This window comes from Cheilinus undulatus, linkage group 6 (genome assembly GCF_018320785.1).
Source record: "Cheilinus undulatus linkage group 6, ASM1832078v1, whole genome shotgun sequence".
Lineage (NCBI taxonomy): Eukaryota > Metazoa > Chordata > Actinopteri > Labriformes > Labridae > Cheilinus > Cheilinus undulatus.
The window spans coordinates 48,850,198-48,866,620 of record NC_054870.1 but is presented as its reverse complement, the minus strand read 5'-3'; the positions used below and the strand labels follow the sequence as shown (position 1 = coordinate 48,866,620).

The 16,423-nt window shown below is 41.5% G+C and overlaps 1 protein-coding gene across 2 annotated transcripts in view; it reads left to right on the top strand.

Moving 5' to 3' along the window:
• The window catches only part of macrod2 (mono-ADP ribosylhydrolase 2), a 1,185,173-nt gene that overhangs the window by 468,696 nt on the left and 700,054 nt on the right, over positions 1–16,423 (top strand). For both annotated transcript variants that reach the window (XM_041789359.1, XM_041789358.1), the window contains exon 5: positions 15,980–16,096. In XM_041789359.1, the coding sequence (XP_041645293.1) occupies positions 15,980–16,096 (117 nt within the window). The remainder of the gene's footprint in view (positions 1–15,979; positions 16,097–16,423) is intronic.

Sequence of the window (16,423 nt, the reverse complement as noted above, 5' to 3'; positions counted from 1 at the left end):
AGTGGCAACTTTATCAGAACTGGTCCACATTTCTTTATGAAAACAAGAGCAAAGCTTTTCTTGGCAGAAAAGATGTTTTCGCTCTTCTCCCGGTCTGCTTTGGCGAGAGTTTGGATGGTGTAGTTGTATGATAGGCTGGTATGTCTGCCACTGGTGAAGCTGTTGGCTGGGATCAATCCACTGCTTTCCAGCAGAAAGAGGTGATGACCCTCTTCCTGACCATTTTGCACTCAGCCACAAACCAACCGAACGCCTGCTGGAGGTCTCCCTCTTATGCCGGGTGTACACGGTGCAATTTTCCTGCGATTCAACCACAAATTTTGAGTCTCACTTTGGAGTCGGGCTGTCAGTCAGATCAGGCGTCATTTGTCGTCCTGTGTACATAAGGGTACGACGGCTGACCACGGCCTGACTATGACCTGACGACCTGCCTCCCGACTGATCGGAAGGATTTCTGGCATGTTTGATATTTTGATTGTATGACTCCAAAAACTTCCCAGTGAGAGTAGAAACGCAAGCAGAATAAACAACTTTGGGGGATTGTTTATCTTTTTAAACTGTCAGACAACGTCCTAAGTTGCCATGACAACAACAGGAATGACTTCCTGATGCCCACCCCCGCTATAATAAAGGAAATAAACAGACAGGAAATACTCCTATCCTGCAGCTGACATTGATAGTGATGCTGTTTGTGTGTGTGGGACGGAGAGAGAGAGAGGTTATGACAGGAAACACTTCACCCTCAGAATGTGAGACTTTTTAAAAAGGGAAACTCCATGGATTTCTGTCACAGTCTGTCCTGACTTCACTCATGTGAGCACACAACTTGTGTGTGATGGTCTTGCGTCATAAGTGATTCAGTCACACGGTATGAGATGACATTCTGCCATGACTGTCGATGTCGGTTTGAAATTGCTCAGTGTATACCCAGCTTTAAGAAGCTAACAGAGCCACATCATCAGCAAAAGCAGAAATGGAATTCTGAGATCAACCAACCCGACTGACCTCAGTTTCTTAGTGAAGTGGGAAAACAGTGCTGCAAATGTGCACTTCCAGCACTCCTGAAAGAAATGTTCATATTTTTTCCTTTTTTTTTTTTTTTTTGTCTTTTGTTTTTTGGAGGGACCTGAAGCCTTTTGTAAAAGGATTGAATGAAATGCATGTAGAGGCATGCGCTTTGCTTGGAGTGCTTTAGTCTTGCATGGTCTGACTTACTTCTTGCATAATGTAGTTTTAAAACACCTAGAAGTAATACCATACACTGTGAGAAAACTTTGCAAACATTTAACAGTGACAGAAAAAAAGGACACCACCCAGTCCTTGCAGCTTTGTACTGCCCAAGGTTGATAAAGCAATCAAAAGGTGTAAAATGCTTGCACCAAAAGAAAAAGTCATGCCAAACTGTTAAAAGGATTTTTTAATTCAAAATTAAGTCAAGCTATTTTATATTCCAAGTCAAGAGTGTGGTGTCAAGACACGTCGGTCGTTGCAGCCAACAACAGAACTGCTCCTGTGTTGAGCTTTCCTGGTCCACATTAGTCCAGCAGTTTTACAATTGCAAGTAAAACAGCGGTAGAACATCAGAAGTCAAGCTAGGGAATTGTGGGTATTGTGACTGACATTGTGATGTTACAAGGAGAGGAGGTTCTGAAACAGCCATCAGATTTTGGGTTCTCCGACCACAAACAAAAGTCTGGGTTGACCTATTTCACACTGTATTGGTTGGTAAAAACTCAGTCTTTCTCACTCTGCATGTGAACGTCTAAATAAACCTCCAACTGTTCTGTTAATGTGACTCTATTTGTCATAATAGTTGAGTGGAGCTGCTGCGTTTCTTTATGCCTGTTCAGAAACTGTCTCAATCCTGGCTGACATGTTTGTGAACTCGGGCTGAACTGTAACAATAATAACAACAGGGTTTCCACGGCACTGTAGAGTAAACCTGTGATTGTTGTGTCATTTATTCTGGTTCCTGCGCGCAGAGCAGTCTCGGGGGAATTGTGAGTCATGTAAGCCCGAGGTATTTTATGTCACTTTGGAGAGTAACATCTGTGACTATCAGCCTGGCATTCTATTAGTCCAAATCCCTCGTTTACCTGGGTATTATATGTAAAATGGAGATTATTATCCCTTTCCTGGGAACTTGCTTACAGTAGAGAGCGGCTCTGGCTCCTGTTGAATCCAAAATTGCTGTGATTAGGACGCATAATCCCGTATCACAAGGGAGTAACCACAATGGCTTGAACATATTCCACCTGACATTTAGTTCAGCCAGATCTCTGATTGGCACTTGATTAGCAACTAATCCATGTCATTATCTCCTTCAGTGAAATTAGTTGAGTAGAAAATGGTGTCGTAAATCACAGAGGTGGAATTGTGGAGGGGTTTGATCAGTGTACAGCTCTCAAAAGTGCTGTGCGGAGAGAGGGGGGATATGTTGTTGCCATGGATACTACAAAAAAATAGGTGAGAGGGAATATACGGTTTAATGGATTCAGGAAAATGTTTGGAAACTGAAGCTCCCATGTGAGGGAGTATTGATAAAAGTTTGGGTTTCTGTTGCAGAATTGCCCTGAAGAAGTGTTAGAGTTGGAGATCTCAGTGGATCAGCAGGTAAAGCCCGCATCGAGTTGAGGTTAAAAAGCAGCTTGTAGGTTGGAGACCACAGTGAATCCAGCTGTAGGAAAATGACTAAGACTGAATATTTTCATTTAAATTCAAGAAGTGATTCGCTGCAGGGACTCCAGATGTCTTTTTTGCATCTCGACAGTTACTTTTGCATTAAAAACTAACAACCAGATGTGGCAACATAACTGATTTTATCCAGGTAAAGCATGAAATGATATGGTTTATAATGGCACAAGAGAAGGGAAATGTGCTTTCATTAGGGCTGTCAAAAGATTAAAACTTTTAACTGCAATTAATCTCAGAATGTCTCTTCTAAATCATGACTGATGGCATCCTATTTTACATTTTAAACTGTTTTTGTGGAATTCTGGATTTTGCTTCTGTCTTAACCTAAGGACAACTGACTTCCTGTTTGCATACATGCCTGTTTTTATTGAAGATTGTTAACCTGACACTCCATCTGGTAAACCACTCATAGATGGCGTTTGGGTAGAGCCTTTGAAAAAAAACTCGGAGGGTGGTTAGATGAATGTTCTGTCTGTCACAACTTTATGGGCCAATCAGAGCAACAAAACACATGATGTAGCTGCTACCAAGGAGTAAACTCCATGTAGAACTGCATAATGCTAACCATGGTGACTGTAGACATGTCAGTACACGACTTTTGTCGTTTTTGAAAAGAAAACAACTCACTGCTGTTCTTTGTTCTTCTTTAAATGAAGAAATGTTGTCAAGTTCTAATAAAACTGGCGCTTTAGCAGCATCCACGCTAAGCTCTTCCACCATAATTGCTCCAGCCTCTTGTTGCTGCATGCATACATCACAACTCCGCTGTGCCAGGAAGTACTGCAACTCGATGCTGATTGGTCCTATCACTTTCTTACACGGCCCAAACTGTTCAGACAGGACCTTTGCAAGATGGATTCGCCAGTGAGAAACACGGGAATGGGCGAATCCCTCTGTTTTGGAAGGTTAGAAGATTATAGCATGAACCAAAAGGAGAAAAGGAGCTTATTATGGATTGAAAAGGATGAAAAGGGGTCAGTAAAAAGCTAAATGTGTGATATCACAAGGTTCAGATGATTCCTGACTAGTCCACTGAGCTCTCTGTGAGTTTATGAAAGTAAACTGAGACATTAAGGAGCAGTGGTGGACTGATTTTACATCACTGTGGCTGCAGGAAGACACTAACAGGGCCTAACCATGGTAACCTTGCAAAGTAGATGAATACGCCTGATTCTGTGTTTCTCACCGGCGAATCCATCTTGCAAAGCTCCCATCTGAACAGTTTGGGCCCGGTTAGAAAGTGACAGGACCAATCAGCACTGAGGGGCAGTACTTTTGGGGAGGGTGGTGTCATGACGTAAGCAGCAACAAGAGGCTGGTGCAGTTATGGCGGGAGAGATTAGCATGGATGCTGCTAAAGTGCAAGTTATGCAGTTCTATATGGAGTTTACGCCTCACTAGGAGTGCACCTCGGCAGCGGCTACGTCACGTGTTTTGTTGCTCTGATTGGCCCGTAAAGATGTGACAGACAGAACGTTTATCCAATTATTCTTAGAGTTTTTTTTTTTTCCCAAAGGATCTGCCCTTTCCCAAACAAAGTCTATGAGAGGTTGTCCAGATGGATGTGTGAAACACAGGTTATAACCATGGTGCATTAAGGGACCATTAATCATGCAATTAAAAAGAAATAGTGCAATATTTGTGGACCTTAGTTAATTGTGATTATCTTGATTAATCTTGACAGTCCTAGTTTTCATATATATATGGGAACACAGATTTTAATAATAGGTAGGTAGCATGTTGACATGCTACAAGCCAAGTTTCCCCTCAAACAAGCCTGCAATGTTTTGTCAGCTTGAGACCAAAGACCTTGAGACCAGGTGTGTATGAGACCAGAAAACACTTTCATACATCAGTGCGTTCAGAGACCTGAGTATGTTATAGCTTTTAACCAGATTAGTGTGGTCTAAAGTGCCGTTTCCTCACTGCATCTGTGCTTGTATTTACAGATATCTGTTACTATTAAAGCCCTTCTGTTCACCTTGGTAGGTTGTTTCATAACAAAGGCCTTTTGACAGTATAGCAAGTGAGGTCTTTTAAAGTTTTTCTGGGACTTTTATACTTTTATTCGGAAAATGCAGGGCACATAAGGAGTCAGAAACTGAGAAGAGAGTGAGTGGGGAATTTAACGAGGGAAAGGAGCCACAGATAAGATCTGAACCCAGACTGACAACAGTAGCCTCTGTACAGGCTAGGACTAGTCCCCTGACCTGAGGACTTTTATTATGAAGAATCTTTTGGAAATGAAGTGTTTTGATTTTTTAGATTCAGCAGCACTACAATGGCGGGGTTTATCAGCAGCATGGTTTGGAGTTACAGTATTTACATCTGCTTCTTTGACCACCAGCTACAGCCACAGTCCATGTCTGACAACAATGTCCCCTCTTCAGATCTGATTTCATAATACTAAGGCATGCAGATTGGATTACTAGCCTTTGTGCTCACCTCCTATACAAACCTTATCAGCCTGGTCCACTTCTGACCCCATCCAGAACCCTCTGAACTTTTGCACAAGTCCTAGCATGGCAACACAAAGTAAGACGGCTAAATCTTGGATGTAGTGGACCTCCCCTGGACTTTAATATTACAAATAAAAAGATGCATACTATTGTTTGAGTTTCATTTCATAAATGTATGCTACAAACATTCATCTACACCATTAAAGAAATGCAATTTCTACCAGTCACACCACCACAGAAATCACTCCAGGCCTTCTTCTCGACCCACCACTGTGTACCCTCGCTGAGGCATTTAACCACCAGGCGGTAGTTCTACTTCCTCTTAATTGTTTCTTTCTCTTTTGTAAAGAATTCAACAGCTGTTTCCAGACAAGGTCTAGAACTAATGATAGAAATATCTTGTGCTTTGTAAAGTCTCAGATCTCAGTGGTTCAACAAGTAAAACCTGAATAAAGAGGAGGTTAAACTTTATGCCTACATGGATATGACTGACTATTTCCACTCCTCCTCAGATTATAAACTGATATCAGGTCTTCTCCAGGTAGAATCAGCTCACCCCCCTTCCTCCTGCCCACCCTGTGCTGCCTCCTCTGGCTCCAGCCCTGAACCCAACCCTCAGAGGAGCGGGAAATAATTAGGAGAGAAAATTGCAGCTGACACTATTTCTGAAAAGCAGGGTATTGTAATGAGAGCAGAGCAGGTATTCATTGTGTCTCAGGGAGCGATTGAAAGCCCTTGGTTTTCTGCGCTGCCTGGGAGAAGCTCGGGGAGACGTAAGCAGAGCTTTGCAGAGTCCCTTAATGCATGTGGGAATGGAGCCTTGAGAGGACGAGGCAGAGGTGTCTCCAACAATGGCAGGAGCCAAGGTTAGAGCTGAGTAACTAATTCAAACTGCTCTAGACTGACACACACACTTTAAAGCACATACACTCATCTCCTTTGTCTCCTTCAATACGGTTCTCCCTCTGTCTCCCGCTCCTCCTTGTTCCCATTATGAGTTCAGAGGGATGCCGTCCAGCCACTGCTCGCAGTTATCTTCATTAGCCGTGTGGACTTGCTGGAGTGGCTGCTAGGGGAAGCTTTCTCTGAGCAAGGCACTCAGAGAAGATGAATAAATGTTTTGTCCCACATAGGCCCGGCCTAAAGCGGTGGCAGGCTGCGAGGAGAGATAGATGAGGTATTAACGGTTATATTTTTCAACCGGTGCCGAGGAAGCCCAGCAGTGGGGTGGACAGAAGCAGATGCTGCTGCTGGAATATTAAACCTGCTAAATGAAATGTCCTCCATAAAGACTTCTTTACAGGAGTGAAAAAAAAAATCCACTCTGGGCATAAGTGATGTGTATTTCATAGCTAGGCACGTGCTCATTGGAGGGCTTCGGCTTTAAATGGGCTTCAGACTGAAAGCTGAAGAGATGAGAGGGTGGATCTGCTTTGATCACCTTTCAGAGCCACGATGCAGGTGCAGATCAGGATGGGCATACTGAGTATTTTTTTTCTTTTATCATTGAAATATAATTATTGTGTCCAATTAGAACTGAATAGGGACATGGGCATAATTGCAGTCAGTCCACTCGTACCAACTCGAACACATGGGACTATGGAGGCAAAAGCATTCATTAGACACATAAATTTAGCTTGCTATGATGCTTGAGGTTGAGTTGATGCAAAATTGCATTCAAATAGTGTTTATCTGTTTAATGAGATTAATTAACAAACAGTGTTTTTGTCTTAAAAAAATCTAATGAAAGTACAAAACACCAAATTTTTTCAATTGCTGAAGCTTGTGTTCCTTCAGTAAAGCTCCTGCATCATTGCAAGTGAAACTCAAAATGACTTAAAGCCAATTTGAAAGCCCTTCTTAAAAAGTCTGCCTTTGTTATGCTGTTAGATGCTGTCACGATAGAGAAATCTATCTAAAAGACTGTGTAAAGCAATAAAAAATAGCTATTTAATGCAATCTAAACAATTATCATCCACTAGACTGCATTTCAGAAATGACAACATTTACCTGGTATACGAATTTAAGCTTCAAACTTCTTAAAATTAAGCAGTGGTGTCTGCTCAGGGGTGCAGTGGGCATGTCCGTTCAATGTGCAGAAACAACGCCAACACAGAGAAAAGATGTACCTCTCTCAACAGTCAAAATCTGCATATCATACCCTGGCATCCAAGGAAGACAGGCTTGCCAAATACAGACAGAACTAGCTAGCATAACTGCAGGCTGTAATTCTTGAACTTGTAGTAACTCGCAACTGAGAGTAAGAAACAAAGCTGCTAGAGTACTCACAGCTTTGGCATTGTTGAAGTCATGTGGGGGCGGGTTTATGCCAAGGAGCCCTAATTCTTTAGGATGGGTTCATGTTAGAGACCTGGGACTGTCAGTGTTGACTTGACCCCAGTGTTCAGCTCATTTGATCAGTGTGAAAATGAGCATACCGTACTTAGGCTTTGTGTACTGGCAGAGGTGGTCACAGGAATTGGCTTTCAAAGTTCCTCGTGCATGGTAGATTTTGGAGTTGGGAGTGGGTCATTGTTGGGGTCTAAAAATAATAAATACATCCCTAGCAACCTGCATGATGGACTCAGTTTTAAGCATGTAGCATAAACAAATGTCATGCATGTCATTGCTGCCGATTCTACTTTCCTTGTCTAATTTGCACAATGAAAGTGTGTTGTTCCATTAAACAGTTAGCCTGGTTTGATCAAAACAAGGCTACATTTCTTTATTAACTCTTTAAGTGCCAAAATTGCAAAATTGAGACAAGCAACATTTCTGAATTAAACAGACTATAGCTGCAAATATTCTGCCTAATGTTGTTACTACTTTACACCAGGAGATGGCCGACATGACTAACTTCAATTTGAGCAGCACTTATGGGTGTGTTTTGGAAAGACAGAGTTTGAAAGATGCACCCCAGGTTGAGGAGACGAGGAAGTGATAGTAATGGTTGCAGTCAGAACGAGAAAAGAGAGCGAATTGTAGCGAGAAAACTCACAATGCCGGGAGGTCTGTTCACCATTGAGGTATATTCACCGAAAAGAAATATTTATCCTCTGACGATGACGTTCAGTCGTCCAGTGAGACAGAAACTGACTGGGTCTGTGAGCAGTGACAGCAAGTCCGTGCGCCATGACAGTCCACAAGCAGCACATATCGAAGCTGATGCTTTGCCTCACCATGGCCGGGGTGGGAATAATCGGCGAATGCCAAGGAGGGGACATGGTGGGGGTAGCAGGGGTGGCCAAAACACTGCAAATAGTGATGGAGGCAGCGGCAGACGTGGTATAAGCCGTGGGAGAAAATGCACAGCCAATGGCAGTGGAGGCAGCAGGGGTGTTCATGGTTGATGTCAGAATATGCAAATTAGATGAGAGAATTTAATCCCATCACAAACTTTGGGTCATACTGAAGATTTTTCTCATTTACAGTATGCCTTTATCTCGAACCAATTTCAAGCTACAGCCTTCTGAAATCTTGATATTAAAATTGAATATTTTCTTGAAAAAACTGTGGCACCTAAAGGGTTAAAACAAGGGCAAAGACCTGCACTGATAGCTTTTCATGTCAGAATACATGTTTTTTGCTCTTCTCCCATTCTACTTTGGCATGGGTTTGATATAGTTACAGGCAGGGTTTACTTGCTGCCACCAGTGCAGTGAGTAGCTCTGATGTAGCTGCAGTTTTATCAGAACTGTGCTACATTTCTTTATTAAAACAAGAGCTACAAGCCACACTGAAGGCTTCTCTAGGTGAAGAAGGCATTATCAGTCTTCTCCCTATGGGCCTGGGCACAGTACAAAACAATCAGGCCTAATGCGGAGATGCCTTTTGGACCGGTGTCCTTAGCCGGCTTTTGTAGTACTGGAAGTGCTCAGGACCTCAATTCCAGATCGCTTTTTTCTTATTGTTGCTACGTTACAAAAATTGTATGCTGCTTTTCTTAGTAGAATCTGCAGTGTTGATTTTAAATAGCCCTATGTGCTTCGTATTTATGTATGACAAGCAAATATATCACACGGAGGACAAGCAGACAATGTAAAGGAATCCTGACACAGGCAGCAGCTGCAGACCTGAAAACTACCCTGAAAGAAAGACGAAGAAAGACGAGTCAGACCAGTTTCTCCTCTGCTATTCCCAGAAGTCCTGCCTCCTTCTTGTTTTTGATTGGAAAGTGATGGCGAAATGACATTGATGAGTGCAGTTAAACGGTTTTCAACTGACAGCACTTTGAATGCGGCGACAAAAACAACAGACGCTGAAGGTGTTTTTTTCTGCCCAGAGTGCTCAGAATGCTAGACCACGTTTTATTCTTCCATACATAATGGTTTAGTGTTTTTTTTTTCTAGAACATTTTCGGATTTAACTTCTTCCAGGCTTAAATGGCTGAATTATTTCTAAGTCATACCTGCACTTACAGAAACCTGGGTCTGCTTTTTATAACTTAATCAAAGGACATAAAAATGTGTCATACCACAAGCTTTGCACCTGAATCTGAAATTACTAATTACATTTAAAACCTCTCTGTGCCTGCATACATCCCTGTCCCTCTTTACATATCTTCCTCATATCCACTCTCCTACTACCCATGATGCATCGGTGCTACTCCACCTCTTCCGTGAAGCAGCCTAAGTAAAGCATGTAAATTAAATCTGCTGCATCCAAGATTCTGGCTCTTAGCCACATCACTTCAGCATCTTCTTCTCCATTTCTACACCGTGAACAAATTCCCAGGCTTGTTGGAGCTCGCTGACACTACATGCACAGTGACACATTCAACGGAGTCAGAAAAAAAAAAAGAGTTTCACACTCACTGTGGCTTATGCAGGCATGAACAGGAGGAGCAGCCGAATGGTAGATGAAACTGTTATCTGCAGTCTTATTCTTCAGCTCCCGAGATGAAACAGGCTACCTTGTATGCTTTTGCTTGCTGGGTTCCCAGGGTGCTCGTAGGTAAGAGATCAGCCGAGCCGGGGAGTGATGAGGAGAAGTGTCTGGGGAGACCAGACTCCTGCGGGAGTGCTGCAAGCTGGAGGAGAACGTTATTAAATTTAACCTGGCTGCCTTTATATGACCATAAAAAGATCATAGTGTACTTTACACCTGTTCTAAGGAAGCATGAAGAGGGACCTCTCTCCCCTGAATTCAGGCTGTAACAAAATATTTTTCTAAAGTAACAGCCAACCCACTTTACTTTATATGAACACATTTAAATGTATCAGTCTTTTCCCCAATACTCTTTCACATTTCTTCTTTTAAATCTTTTTTTCTGCTTTATAACTATAGTGCAGCACATTACCTCTAAATACAAGCAGCAACCATGGGCGATGAATAACTGAAGCCAATGAAAAACAGAAAAAACACTGTGGCTGCAGAAGCACTGCAGGTCACATACAATCATGTATGCACTTCCACAGTGAGCATGTGCAGCTATCCAAACTATGTGCTTTCTCTACCCCCTGATAAAGTAGGGGTCCCCTGTCTCTAACCCTGTTATTTCATTTATTAATTCATTTATTTTTTTGTAGGAGACAGTGCACATTCGTGAACATGGACATGTTAATGTGCTAGATTGTAGCCACTGGCTAGATTCCATCTGTAGTTCCCGGCAGGTTGATGCAATACATCAAGCATACACCAGTGTTACTCAACCCTGCTCAACCAAAGAGCCAAACTGGTGAAAAATACTTTTGCAAGAGCCACAATCTAAGTGGTGAAACATGGCAAAAATGGGAAACAAGTGGCAAAAAGAAAAGGCAAAAATGGGGAAAAAATAGGAAACAACGTGGTATTTAATGGCAAAAGGTAGCTTAAATGGGCGAAATATGGTGAAAGGGGCAATAATGGGATAAAAGGGGCAAAAAAGAAAAGGCAAAAATTTGGTAAAAAAGAGAGGAAACTAGTAGTATTTAATGTCAAAATGTAGCTTAAATGGGATAAAAGTGGCAAAAAAAAAAAGGCAAAAATTGGGTTAAAAGGAAACAAGTGGTATTTAATGGCAAAATGTGGCTTTAATGGGTGAAAAGTGGCAAAAAAAAAGGTAAAAAAGGGGTCAAAATGTTTCCCTTTTTCAAGGTTATCTGAGGGAGTAATACTTGATATTAACAGATAAAAGAGCCACAAATAATCACAAAAGAGACACATGTGTCTCTCGAGCCACTCGTTGATTATCACTGATGTACACAATGGAAATCAAAACGTACATAAAATCAGACAACACATGGAGACCAAACAACATAGACATGCAATTTTTGGAAACTGTAAAGATTTGATATCCAAAAGCACAAAAACTAAGCTTGAATGCATTTAATGCATCATAACAGGACAGATAGGCATACTGCCATAGCAACCCAGGAGTTTCTGAAGGCAAATAAGTAAAATATTCTTCAATGGCCAATGAAGTCACCTGATCTTAACCCAAAAAAGCAATGCTTTTCAATTAATGAACACAAAGATGTTTCAGAGATTCCCTCATATAAGCAGCAGCTGCAGCAGCTGAAAGAGGCTGCGCTAAAGGCCTGGTACATCTCCATAAAGAAAATTTATAAATTGATCAAGTCCATTGGCTGTAACTTTTAAAATGTTATATATATAACATGCATATTTAGTGTACGATAGCAAGACAAGTTAGTATTTCTAAAGACATGAAGATTTCAGCTGTAAAAGAGCTGTACATGAAGGGTCATAAAACCTTAATAACACTGAAGATGACTGGGATCTGAATCAATTTACCTTAATAGGCAAACACTTTCAGCAGAGACTTCAGAAAATATTGACTTTGCTGTCACTGTTGCGTGGAGATGTTCCAAACATGTGAGCACACTTAAGCTCTTAAGGTTCATTAAATCATTGCTGTAACCAAACACAATAGGAAAAGGCCCATGTTTAGTTACAGGGCAGAAGCTCCTTAATGTGTACATAAATGCAAGGCATGCTTACGGTCCCACCGCTTTCATTTCAGCCTGTGCATTTAACAATTTATGTTTGCAAGCTGTTGAGAGGCAATTATGATGCAAATAAGTGCGGCTGATGATCATGGACAATCTTGTTTGCGCAGCGGATATTATAAAAATGCCAGCCTTCAGCCGGCGCTACACGGGCTCTCTGTTGTGTTAAGTAGCTTTTATTGTCAGCCAGGCGATACCTCCTCGTATCCACATCACTGTCACACTCATGTTACTTTCTCCAAAAGCCATCAGGATCCGTCTCTGTCAGCTGCCTGTCCCTCAGTCCATTAAAGATGATTGATAGAGCTCGAAAATCTTCCGCCCAGCTGTTGTCGTTGACTCATCGCAACGAGATTGAAAGCAGCTCAGAAAAGGACCATCCCTCATCAAAAGACCTTTTGTCTGTGTTGACGATGTGAAAAAAATACATTTTCTGAAGATAGTGGAGAACTAATCTCAGCCTCTTTTCCAGTTTTCTTGGCACTATATGTGAATAATTATTACGTTACAGATGAAGATAGCGATAAGACTCGTATTTCTGTCTTTTATCAGGGAAATAAATCACATTTTCTTTTTTTATCTGCGCTCACTTCTCTTCATCGGCTCAGAAAATGTAAACTTTGGTTATCCTGCAAGCTATCTTAACTCTGATTCATTTAAGCTTTTAAGAATAAAGCCGGTCAGATCGCCTTGTTCTCTCTGCTGGAAAAGTCTTCACAAAGAGACACCAAAGAAAAGACACATCTGTTTGTCCGACTGCTGCTGTCTGTCCTCCGGCTCTCTTATCCTCTAATGGCTTGTGAGGATTCTTACAGGACAACTTGAGGAGGATTTTATGATGTTTCAGTGTGATTGATAACATGCTCTTGGAGGGATGTCAGCCTTTCAGAGACGGATAATGTGGATTTCTATCTCTCTGCCTTCTCTTGTAAGACGTGCCATCAATCAAGTGTATCGCTGCCTTAACCCGGTAAAATTAAAACCTTAGGAGGGCGGGGGGCCGGGGGTCTCTATACAACAGGACACACAGGCATCAAGAGGGAGCGCGACAGAATCAGAACACAGATCCACATTGTAACAGGCTCACCATGGGGAGCAGGACAGACGGAAGATTCCCACCACGGGGCAGAAAATACAGTTAATGATCTGACTGTATATGGCTGTTGACAGCAGAGAGGGATTACGGGAAGAACAGTCTCATTTTCACCGTGTGTGGAGGCGTTATTAGATTCAAGCCCAGCTAATTTAATTCCTAAGCTTGTCAATATTTACCAGCAACAGGCGCAGCACTATGGCAGGCTCATTCCCCCTACAGAGAGAGATGCACAGAGTGAAGGAGAGCATTTAATGCGCAAGGATCCACAGCACAGAATCAGACTCAGACATACATCATTGTGCAAGACTTTTAGGAGTGTTTGGGCCAAAAACTGAGGCAGAAGTAAGGTGTGTAATAGCAGCCTTAAACCAGAGGACTTTGCTACAACTCTTAACAGACTCTGAAAAGACTGACATCTGAGACCCTTTCACATCCAAGCACAATTTGTCTGCAAGCTGTTGAGTTTTTAGTCTCAGACTGAGAGTTTGCAAAAACTGGAGGTCACTAACTACAAGACTAGAATACAATTCCTTTTGAGATTATTTCCCATCATGCATCTGTTGGAAATTCACATCAATATTTTTTGGGGCAGAGAACAAGATGTAGAAGGAGATGGAGATCGCATTTGTATGAATATCTGTCATAATCCAATGTTTTATAGTATTTACATCAAGTAGAAACGAGAGACAGCAACTTTATAGCACTTTTGCATGTCACTGCAACAACCGAGGAACTATCCTGGAAACACTTCAGAAAAATGGAACCGTATGAAAATGTGTGTCATCTCACCGCAGAAACAAACTGATCAGGCTTTTACTTTGAATATCCCAGTGGCAGTTTCCCGTACCTGTCATACCAGCCTGGAAGGAATTTACAGACAGGGCACACGGACACACAAGTGCAGACATCTGACTGCAGCTCTGAGCAGAAAAGGTCGCATCACTGAGAAATATAATTTGCATACGACAAGACTAAAGACTTCCAACAATGTCAAACATGTTTGATATTATCCTAATACCAAGACTGAAGAAAGACTGCTTTAAACGACTAAAATCGAGTCTTATGACCACCTTACACCTGACGACTGAGACATAAGAGTGAGTAGCAACTTTAGCAAGACTCCAGTGGTTCTACTCCAACTTTGGAATTTCGTCTGCGACTTTGATTGGAGGAAAAATCGTTAAGTGTAAGGCCGCCTTTAGCCTGCAGGAAGGAGAACCAACACAATCCAGGACATGCTCTGGATGCATATTGCCAGGAGAATGGGAAAATAATCAGTTAAAAAACTAACAAGGTTCACATCTTTAGGGCTTACCCTTAGTAAGGTTGTGATGGATGTGGTATGTGGTTCAGCATTGTCTTCCTGAAATATGCAAAACCATCCTTAAAAGAGACATCTGTCCTAAGACCTTTATATCCTTTTCAGCATTGATAGTTCCTTTCCAGATGTGCAAGTTGCCCCTGCCATAGGCCGTAATGTAACCTGTACCATCAGAGATGCAGGCTTTTAAACTGTGCACTGATAACACACTGGATGGTCCCTCTCCTCTTTAGTCCACAGGACACAGAATCCAAAGTTTCCAAAAATAATTTCTAATTTTGATTCATCTAACCACAGAACAGTTTTCCATTTTGTCTCGGTTGATTTTGAGCCTTGTCCCAGAGAAGATGGCAGTGTTCCTGGATTGTGTTCACATATAGCTTCTTTGCATGATACTACTTTAACTTGCATTTGTAGATGGCACAACCCTACCAGAGAGATTAAGGGCCACTATTTTTTTTTTTTTTTTGAGAAGCACTATTTTTTTCTAAATCTGAGATTAAAGTCTTCTGATTTTAATTTCATGATTCTAACATTTTTCTCAGAGTTCTGACTTTAATCTCAGAATTCTGACTTTAATCTCAGAATTCTGACTTTAATCTCAGAATTCTGACTTTAATCTCAGAATTCTAATTTTTCCCAGAATTCTGAATTTAATCTCAGAATTCTGACTTCAATCTCAGAGCTCTGACTTTAATCTCAGAATTCTGACTTTTCTCAATATTCTTACTTTAATCTCAGAAATCTGACTTTAATCTAAGAATTCTGACTTTAATCTCAGAATTCTGACTTCAATCTCAGAGCTCTGACTTTTTTCTCAGAATTCTGAGTTTAATGTCAGAGTCTTGACTTTAATCTCAGAAATCTGACTTTAATCTCAGAGTTCTGACTTTAATCTCAGAATTCTGACTTTTCTCAATATTCTTACTCTAATCTCAGAAATCTGACTTTAATCTCAGAGTTCTGACATAAATCTCAGAATTCTGACTTTAATCTCAGAATTCTGACTTTTCTCAATATTCTTACTCTAATACTCTAGTGGCCCTAATCCTCTTCTGCAACAGCCAACTGTGTTGACAGACAACAATTTCTAGAGGGGACCCTGGGCCCATGCAGGGGTCTCCAGTACAGAATCATCCCTGTTTTAATGCAGGGTTGCCTGTGGGCCTATAAATCCCAGTAGTTAGAAATAGAAATGAAATAACTGCTCTTTGAGTTCAGAAACCTGACAGCAGGTTTGTCTGTTTTCTGTTAATACTAGGAGTATAAAAATTCTTAAAACATGACGTCATAATAAAGAAATATGTGTCTCGGTGCCCTGCAGATGTACTTCTTTGGTCCTGTTTCTGCTAATGTTTCTTTGACTCGACAGAGCACACAAACCTCTGATTACCGTAGCTTGATGCTCACGTCTCTCCTCAGCAAGGCCTCACCTCTCTTTGTGTGTCTGTTTGTGTTTCAGTCGATGGCTGCATACACAAAGCGGCGGGATCCTGTCTGTATGATGAGTGCCACTCACTAAATGGCTGTGAAACCGGCAAAGCCAAGATCACCTGCGGCTACGATCTCCCTGCAAGATGTGAGTACAAGCAATTAATATGTTTTTTGTTTGTTCCATAATGTGTGCTGTGGTGCCCTGCAGGAATATTCTCTAATCAAAGCCCTGCCATCCAGGGCTGCATTACCTGACAGTTAGCGAACATTAAGATGTAGCGGTAAACATTAGAGGATTGTGTTGTACAATGAGGCATTAATCTATATTGTTTTATGAAATAGGCTCATTTATTCAAACCTTAGGCTACTGAACCAGCTGGTGGACTGCATGGGCATTGTTTTGAGAGGACATGAATGCTTTGTGTTGGCATTGCTGTTTGATATTTACAGTTTTATTTGCACATGCATCATA